Genomic DNA, 9,827 nt, shown 5'->3' on the forward strand with positions numbered 1-9,827 from the left:
CTTTTTGATCTCCAAATAACTCAAGCTCTCTTTCATAAAAATAGTAAGAGGGTGTTGTCTAATAGTCATGCTGGTTTTCCCTCTTTGCTTTTAAAGCTGTTCTTTTCCCACTGGGTTCTAGAAGTTTTAACTATAATGAGCCTAGACCTGTGTGTGTGTGTCTGTGTTTGTGTGAAAGTCAGAGAGCCGGGGGTGGGGGGGAGGGAGGGAGGGAGAGGGAGAGTAGGGAGAGGGAGGAAATATATTATGCTTGCAGGTTGGCATATCAGTACACCATCTGATATTTTTCTTTATTTTGGAACATTGTTGCCTATTGTTCCTTCACACATTCAGCAGCCCTTCTCTCTTCTTGGACTGCAGTACAATATATCTTCTGTGGTTAAATATATACATTTTAATAATGAACATTTCCTTTGATCCATAGAAAATGTACCTCAAAGACATTTGCAATGTATTTGCATCGCTTTCTATGCAATGGTTGGTACTGTTTTGCTTGCCTGCTTTTTGTTCACTTACATCCAGGATTTCATTTCATATCACCTTAGAATCTTTGCAAAGTAAGGTTTCGGTGCCTATGTACACGTAAATGTGTCCTCCGTGTAATGTTTTAAAACATTTGAGAAATGATGTCTACCCTCGCCATCCACTTCTGTCCTTTTCCTTCCTCTCTTGCCAATGCAACAGTGCCATGACATTTCTGTTTATCATTCTGGAATCTTCTCTTCCATTGACATATCTTTTGTGTCCTGAGATGAAGTATACACCGTTGTTCTCATGTGAATGTGTGCCTTACATAAAGCGTATTATTTGTGCTTCATTGGTCTCTAGGTAGTTTTTTTTTGGGGGGGGGGTCTGAATTTTTTTCTCTGTCAGCACATGAAGGTCTGCATCAGTCCTCGTGTTGGATGCATAACATGCCCTTGTTGGCTTAGATTATCAGTTTGTTAGTCTTTTCCCAAGGGTAGCAAGCACCTGGCAGACATCCAATGCCGTTATGACAAGCTACGATGCAGTGAGTTGTCTTGTGAATTAGGGCACCTTTTTCTCCTTGTGCACGACACAGGGAAATTAATAGGTTCTGAAATACACACTTTGTCCACTCGCCTGGCTATCAGTAATTATGGAAGTCTCGCCTGCAGGAAAGACCAGGATGCCCTTGACTTTTTCAGTCCTAAGGCTGTGCATGATTTCATCACTGTTAGAGAGGGAAGTGGAGGTCTCCCTGTGGCAGGTAACAGTGACTGGAGGGGTAACAGAGAATCTCTGGAAGAAAATTGACCTGCTTGATGGGAGAAACCACCTGAGTTTGCTAAAGGAATGGGACAGAAGTCACTCTAGTCTTAAAATAAGGAACAGAGGGAATCCTTGACGTTTGTGTAGTCCTTGCACGAGCACTTATGCTTTTCCTCCTCAAGAGTAGAGAGCTCTTGATGGTGTGTGCCTGCAAGAGTAGTTGCTGTGGTTCCTTCTTTGCTAAGGGAAAATTTGGAGGCAGAGCTTGGCAATTGGAAGGTGTACGTGCTTTTAGTTTTGTAGCTGATCATTTGTAGGTGAGAAGCAAGCCTAATTTTTTCAGTTCTTTGATGAAACTGAGTGTGGGTCCCGATTTTTCAGTCTGCAACGCTTGCCATTAAAATGTTTGTACAGGGATCCCTGGGTGGCGCAGCGGTTTGGCGCCTGCCTTTGGCCCAGGGCACGATCCTGGAGACCTGGGATCGAATCCCACATCGGGCTCCCGGTGCATGGAGCCTGCTTCTCCCTCTGCCTGTGTCTCTGCCTCTCTCTCTCTCTCTCTCTCTCTCTCTCTCTATCATAAATAAATTTAAAAAATTAAAAAAAAATTAAAAAAATAAAATGTTTGTACAAAAATGGTCCACATTTCCAAATAGGTGTGACCTCTATGAGTTTACAAAACTAGTGAAAAACATAAGGGAAAGTTCTGAAGATGCCAATTCCCACCCAGTTGTTCTACAAATGGAATTTGGTTAAAAACTTTGACAAGTGGAAAGTTCATTCTGGATTCATCTGGCACTGCAAAGGTGCAATAGTAGGAAAGAACGTGTTTTCTCTCTAACTTATTGCATAAAATGTGCCTTTATAGCCAAAAGGGGGACCTGCTTACTTGTCCATTCATGGAAATACATGCTTTAGGGACAGTTTAAGGTCCCAAAGCCTACAGCTTAAAAGTAGCTCCAAGGTGTGCCTGGGTGGCTCAATCGGTTGGGGACACCACTCTTGATTCCAGCTCACATTATATCAGGGTCATGAGATCTATCCCTGTGTCGGGCTCTGCACTGGGCATGGAGCCTGCTTAAGATTCCATCTCTCCCTCTCCCTATGACCCCGCCTTCCTCCTCCCTCTCAGAATGAAAAAAACATAAAAAAGGTCCAATAAATAAGACCTGGTTTTAGGGAAGGGATGAGAGGGTGTTGGGGTAAAGATGAGAGAAGTTCTGCCTCTGGGGAGTGGAGGGGTGCGGGAGTCCTATCAAGGACAGTGCCCTTGTTTTGAGACAACACCTTCAGAGGGTTGTTTTCGTTTTTGTTTGGAAGTGATCACAGCCCTCAACGGGGAAAGGAGTTAAGGAACAAATCTTCCAAAATCATTTTTCCAAAAGTCACGGCCATTGATTGGAGAAATAAATATTCGTTGCCACCACGTTCTCTCATTCCTTAGCCAAGGAGCAAATGGACTAAAGTTAACAGCAGGACTTAAAAATTGAAGCTGGTTCATCTGAGGGTTCTATTTCTTGATGGTCTGGAATTGACCCTGAAGTTACAAATCGTGGAGTTGTTATTTCTACGATTCCCCTTCTGTTTTATTCTATTCATTTTTACTGGGCAGGCATGTTTGGTATGACTGTAAACTGGAATTGTGGATACATGTTCAGATCCAAACCCTCCGAGGATTGGGGGTCACTTTAATAGTTACTTCAGTGTCATTCAGGGTTCTATTTTTAATACTTGTTCCTGGTGTGCAGAAGAGGATCAACATTTACATATAATTCCCTCTATCTGTCCCTCTTTCTGTCCAACTGCCATCTGTCTGTCTACACACCCACCTGGATGCACCCTTAGAGGGAGAGAAGAGAGCTGTGCTCCTGTTAGGATGAAAAAATAAGGAAATCATCTGCAACATTATGTGCCAACCCTTAAATGGAAGCTGTTTGGACAGTGGGCCAAAGCATATGGTGAATAGGCCATGGAGGATTTTATATTTTCAATAAAAACCCTTTCCTTCTGACTGCGTCTCTCAAGGATGCATTGTTTTGGTAACCGGACAAAATGATTGCAATTGATATTTTGGTTGTCCGCTGCAAGTTACTCCATTAAAGTGCTTCGTAGTTGAACAGATGTACACAAACGTGAATGGGAGAGAATATTCAAATAGGTGCTATGGTTTTCCAAGCCCTTTCTAATATCTTATAGAAAATAGGTTTAAACAGAATTTAAAAGTGTGAGACTCATATATTTGCAGTTCGCATTCCTTCTGGGTGATCAGCTTACTGATCCTTAAGGTTTTTCCTACTTTATAATCTTAAACAGCATTTTAGATTCTCTGTGTGTAATTCCAAGATAAGGAAATGAGACGAGCTGGAAAGAACCCCTGCCCTGGAAGCAGCAATATTTGCATGCATGTGTAGAGCAGAAAGCATTGATTCCATGCATCAATATCAGGCATCTTGGGTCTCTAACCTCATCACTCTGAGTCTGTGTATGTATCTGTGAGTATGGGTGTGTCTTGGCGGTCTGGTTGGAGCTGAGGTGATTCAGGCACTCCTGTTCTGTGTGAGAGACTGGCAGATCCTGCTGCAGGGAGACTGCAGTTGGCTGAGTCACCTGTTTTTCCTTCTCCTCTTTGTTCTGTGTCCTCATCCGACACCCGACACCCGTGTTCTAAGAGCCAGTACACTGGGTTCTGTAAAGCAGAGGACACAATACCTGCATGATCATACATTCTGGCAAGAAAAGGTTTGTGCAGGCTGGGCCCAAAGTCTGTGTCGTTAGTCATCACACATTTCATATTGTAGCTAGGAGTATGTGTAAACAAAGTCCTGCATACACGGGTTTATTAGGGAAATAATCTCTTGTAAAACAAAGTGTACCATTTGAAACCGTTAATGGATGAGCTAAAATTTGTAAGCGAACTATGATACATAATTGAACAGTATATGCGGAAAGTAAAACCCATTAATAGGTATTTCTTGAGGGGTGGGGAGGGAGATTGAGTGAACAACTGCATTTTCTGCATCACACTCATCTAAATGTTTGAAATGAAAAATAAATAAATAAATAAATAAATGTTTGAAATGTATTTAAATGAAGTTTTTAAAAATCATGGAAACCGCATTGCCAAAAGAGATTCACAAAACCGATGCAAAAAATCAGATTCCCACGAAACAGTGATCCCATACTGCTCCTGAGTGAAGAAATACAGTCCTAGGCAATATGTGCATGCATAAGTACATGGTGCATAGGGAACGTGCGACGAAGCCTCATACTATCATGTTGACAGTAAGCACCTATAATGTATTTCCTCCCATGTATACCCCTCTGCATGGTTTCTGTATTCCACAAACTTACTTTAGAAACACCAACACACATTTACATAATAGACACCATTAGCGTTACACACTAACACACATGAGACACACACACACATACACACAATGCTACTATTAAATCTTTGCATTTAAGATGGACAAAAAGGCTATTATGAAAGCCGTAGTGGCCATGGTTCTGAAATAGGAGGACCAGCCTAAACTAAACAGGTTAACATGGAAATATTTTTGAAATGCAAAAGAAGGAAGCAGAGAGACAGGTCTACATTCCAAATGAGATGTAACTAACATTTCTGCTTCAGAATAGCCTGTATTCCAGAGCTGGGGAAGGGAAAATGATGACTCCATCCCCATTTCGTTGGCTTAATTTCCCATCTGCCTTTCTGATTTTCTAGATCAACATTAGAGGTACGTACGTCCTGGGTATCTACATTTGAGGCCATTTGATCCCTGGAAGGACTGTGCACCTCAGAGGCACAGAGCAGAGGAAAGGGTCTGCCGGACAAGCAGTTGGAACGTGTGAACCAACAGGTACCGCAAATAGACTCACGCCTCCCTCGATCTATGTGGTGTTTTGTAAGACGTTCCTATTTTACTAAACATTTCACTTGCGGTCATTTCATGTTGACATTTGGAGTGTGGCTTATTCTGCTCCTCGCTCTACAGCCATCTCTTTCTGAAAATTTAGCTCTGGGGGCGGGGAGGGGGGTGGGCAACAGCCTTTTGAGCCACCGTAGTGCAATGCAAAAGAGCAGGTCAAGCCAATGGCCCATGCCTGTAGCAATCCTTATGAAGGATGGCACCAGTAACCACCAGGATGATCTTCGTGAACCTCTGGAATCTAAGCTCATGCTCTTGAACCCAAGATTGGGCTGGCTGGCATTCAGGGTCTGTAGGCTGGAGATCGTCCCTGGCTTCCTTGGGTGCACAGGGTGGCATCAGCGCCCCCCAGAAAATAAGGACCGAGTGAAGCATCCCCCCAGGATGAGCCCCAGGGAGCACAAAAGGCACAAGACGGCCAATAACACAAATGAGATCTGGAAAATGACACCCGCCTCCCCACACAGATGCTCTTTAATACGGAGTGACAACAAGCAGGGCAAGAAACTGGGTATGGAAGGTTAAAAAAATCCTCAGGTATCTTCTGTATGTTCCCCGATACGTGCCTTGTATTTACCCCCTGTCTGACACACACACTGTTAATAGTTCTTTGTTTTATCTCCTTCCAATTCTCATTGATCAATGTTCTTCTACGTTCACAAAAGGAATTTTTTCCCCTAATGGTTTTCTTCTCTTCCTTTCCCACCTTCCAGTGTTCTCCTATACAGTCCATTCCAATCACAAGTCCCCGGGACCCTGGGAGACTCAGGTGAAGAAGGAGGGTCCACACAAGCAGTAAACCCTTTGTGGCCCGAGGCCAAAAGGCGTGCTGAAGGACATTGTTTTAGGGAAGATGTGCCGTGCCTGTGTGTCTGACGGCCAGAACCCTCAACCTCTATTAGTCACCTCTTGAGAGGACACCCAAATCACAATGGATGCTGAGTATGTCCTATGCAACTGGAAGGGCCACTTGTGGCCAGCAAGGGTTTTGTCCAGATCCGGGGTCTCACCAAGAAATAAGAGGAAAGGAGCACTTTCTCTAGAAGTTGAAATACTCTCAGTGGATGAAAAAATTAAAGTGAAAAGCACAGACGTAAAGATCCTAAACGAGTCTCAGATTGAATCCATTACCTCCTTGCTAACAGCCCAGTCGAAGGCCAGTGTCCCAGCGGGACAGGAAGTGCCTTACAGAAACGCTCTTACAGTGGCATTGGAGATTCTGAAGGAGAGAGCAGATGTGTGCCCAGCAGGAGCATCGGATGATCCAGAGACCACTACACCGTCCCGAAGGGGACCAAGAAAGCGATCTCTTAAAGACTACCGGAAGGCCAAAGGGATCTTACTGAGGCGTCTCAGGAAACGCAGAAACCTCAAACCGCGGCTGGTGCATTCTCAGAGACCAGACACCACAGAAGGCGGCCAATCACAGGCACACACAACCATCACTCCCCTTCCAAGGAAAAGGCGAGCAAAGTCCTCACCAAGCTCCAGCAGGCGCCCGAACTTACCGTCGCTTTCAGAAGATGGTGGTGAGAAAGAGGGCAAGGAAAAGAGGGACACCTCAAGAGTTAGGTCTTTGCATCGCATAGCCAAGGAGGGGGGTACCGGGGCTGAAGATGGAGGCATCCTTCCATCTCCGCCACCAGGTTTCAACCTCACTGTGCCCGAGGAGGCTCTGAAAGAAGAGGCACCTGACACCCACGCAAAGAACCCGGCTGCCTCCTCTGAGCGCTCTGCCTCCTCCAGGAATGTTGAGGACCACGGAGAGGGTCCCTGGGAGCCAGGCATGGAAGGTGCGGCAGCCTCCTCCAGTGCCCCTAACCTGAGGCCGCGTTGTTCACTCCGTCTGGCAAACAGGAGAAGGAAGCTGCAGGTACCAGAGTTTGAGAAAGGGCTGCAGGAATCTCGACCTTCGGCCAGCTCAAAGGCTGTGAACCCCACCACTGCTATTAAGAAGGATGTCAGCCAGGAAATGGGACAACTGACCAGCACGCTTTCTCCACAGGAGCCTTGTCCCATTGAAGGAGGAATGATGGTCTGGTTTAAATTTCAAAATCACCCCTTTTGGCCAGCGGTGGTAAAGAGCGTCAGCCAAGCAGAGCAGACTGCAAGGGTGCTTTTGATTGAGGCAAACATGCACGCTGAAATGAGTGGCATTCGAGTTCCTCTTCGAAGATTAAAGCCCCTGGACTGCAAAGAGAAAGAAACACTGATGAAGAGAGCCAGGAAAATGTACGAGCAAAGTGTGAACTGGTGTTTCTCCCTGATTTCTCACTACAGAGAAGGGCTCACTTGTGGGTCTTTTGCAGGCTCCTTCCTGGACTATTATGCTGCTGACGTCAGTTACCCAGTTAGGAAAGCCATCCAGGACGGGGATCTGGAGGCTGACTTCCCAAAGGTCAATTATGCCGACCTGGAGGATTCTGAGGAGGAGACCTCCGTGGGCGGGAAGAGGCCCCGCAAGAAGATTCTCCCTGACCGGATGAGGGCTGCTCGGGACCGAGCCAACCAGAGGCTCGTGGACTTCATCGTGAAAAAGAAGGGGGCCGATCACCACCTTCTGGACATTGTCAAAGGCAGGAAACAGTCCAGGTGGCTGACATCGTTTCTGAATTCCAAGAGGTACACTCTCTGCATTGAAACATACCTGGAGGATGAAGACCAGCTGGATGTCGTGGTGGGACATTTACAAGAAATCTACAAACAAATAGACAAGAAGAGGCTGACTCTGGCAAGGGATGACAAAGTCAGTTTTGTTGTGGAAGTTCTTCTGCCAGAAGCAATCATTTGTTCAATTGCTGCACTTGACGGATTAGGTTACAAGGAGGCAGAAGAAAAGTACCTACGGGGCCCACCCGTGCATTACCGGGAAAAACAGCTGTTTGATAAAAATATCCTAAAGAAAATGCGAAAGAGATCGGCACCCGGGCTGAAGGCTAATAAGTAAGCCCTCCTGTGCCCACACTGCAGCAGGGAGACCTCTCAAGGCCCTGTCTGCATGAAATGCGGGACCCTTCAATTCTCTATGCCATATACATATATGTTCTAGAAATTTGAGACCTCGGGAACATGCTGGGTTCATTTTGGATCCATCTGTGGCACTTGTGCATAGCACGGCCACCATCGTTTCTGGTTCCCAAATGCTTCGCAAACTAATTTGATTAAAAAAAAAAATACTGCACACAGTGGTACTTCCCTCTACTTGCTTGGATGTGTCATTGTCTAGATGTTTTCATAAGATTACTTTGGAGAGCACTTCATATTTTAAATACGGGACGCACGATCTCTTATGACATGAAAGAGCCCTGGTGTCAGACATGAAGCAACAATCGCTTTTAAAATATAAGATGGATTTCGCAGAAACATCACATGGATTTCTCACTCTCTCTCTGACACCTCGGTGTAAATGACTGCATTTGTTCATAGGATAATTCCTTGAATTTGATCTGCCATGCTTATCTGTGTGGAAGAAAAGCCCTGAGGGGTGAAGCCAAAGGCACAGATGTTTGCGATTACTGTCACTACCTTCTCATGGTTCCTGGAAAAGCCGTCTGAAACCCAAAGTTAATGACTGGTCATCTGCATGTAGTCCACATGGGAGTGAACGACATCTCAATGTGCGGTGAACATTTTGTCGGCCTGTGCGAGACTGTGACCTCTACACTTGCCTGAGATTCCACTTAGGGAAGCAGTTCTTGCTCAGTGGCTAAGTGGTTTCCTAAAACAAACAGGCTCCTAGTTGTCTTCCTGACTGATGGGATGCTTTGCATGTAGTGGCTTATTCCCCTGTGGAAGACAACTAGAGTAATCGGACACACAGTTTAGCGATTTTAGACCTAGCTGGAGTCCAGGTTCACTGCTGGGAGCCCATCTAAGTGGCACACATTGTAGGAAAGCATGCATTTTGTTCCGGAACTGTGTCCCCTAAGACGCAGTCATCTATCTCAAACCAAGCCAGCGTTCTCTTTTGATTTATTCACTGGCTAGCCCTGACAGGTTCCGACAGTTATATATGCAGGCTGGTAAGTCATTCCAAGCTGTGTGAGCAATAGATGGACCGGGATCTGGGAACCTGGAAATGAACTACAGAACAGCTTCCATTTGCCTAAATGTGGCTGTTGTCAGAGTACAATGAAACTTGCGTAACCAAAAGATAAACTCTGAAGTCCATGAATTGTTATCCTAACTTGAAACAAGATTTTTTTAGGAAAAAAACGTTAGAAAAGCTAGTTTGCTTTTGAAATGTGATGTGGAAATGAGCACTAAAGGTCTGACATGAACCTGAATGTATTTCTATTCTTAGAGGGAGTCAGCTGTCACTCACAGGCCTATGTTATGTGCTCACACGGCCATGTGATTTATGTGAATGTGTGTGTAAAATTTGCAAGTTAGCTGTTTTGATTCCCAATAAAACTGTAGTACCTTTCACTTTGAACTAGTGCTTCATCATACTTTAGATTGTACAACTACACAGTTGGTGTGTTTAAATATATGTACACTCACTCACACACACACCTGTGTGTGTGTACATACTATTTTGGAATTTCAGTGATTTAGTCATCAGTTTTTAAATTTCATTATGAATTTTCTTCCAATCCTAAATCAATATTCACTTTCATGCTCATTTTGCACAAGTTTAGAAGAGGGCCTTCCAAATTGTGTAAG

At 44.8% G+C, this 9,827-nt stretch overlaps 1 protein-coding gene across 3 annotated transcripts in view; it reads left to right on the plus strand.

The window, feature by feature from the left end:
• The window catches only part of LOC112668404 (PWWP domain-containing DNA repair factor 3B-like), a 71,723-nt gene extending 62,126 nt beyond the window's left edge, over positions 1 to 9,597 (plus strand). For all 3 annotated transcript variants that reach the window (XM_035712052.2, XM_049107219.1, XM_049107220.1), the window contains exons 2-3: positions 4,958 to 5,093; positions 5,876 to 9,597. In XM_035712052.2, coding sequence (XP_035567945.2) covers positions 6,094 to 8,109 — 2,016 coding nt within the window. In that variant the 5' untranslated portion in view covers positions 4,958 to 5,093; positions 5,876 to 6,093 and the 3' untranslated portion in view covers positions 8,110 to 9,597. The remainder of the gene's footprint in view (positions 1 to 4,957; positions 5,094 to 5,875) is intronic.
• Positions 9,598 to 9,827: the final 230 nt, after the last annotated feature.

The sequence above is a fragment of the Canis lupus genome, chromosome X (genome assembly GCF_003254725.2).
Source record: "Canis lupus dingo isolate Sandy chromosome X, ASM325472v2, whole genome shotgun sequence".
NCBI classification, from domain to species: Eukaryota; Metazoa; Chordata; class Mammalia; order Carnivora; family Canidae; genus Canis; species Canis lupus.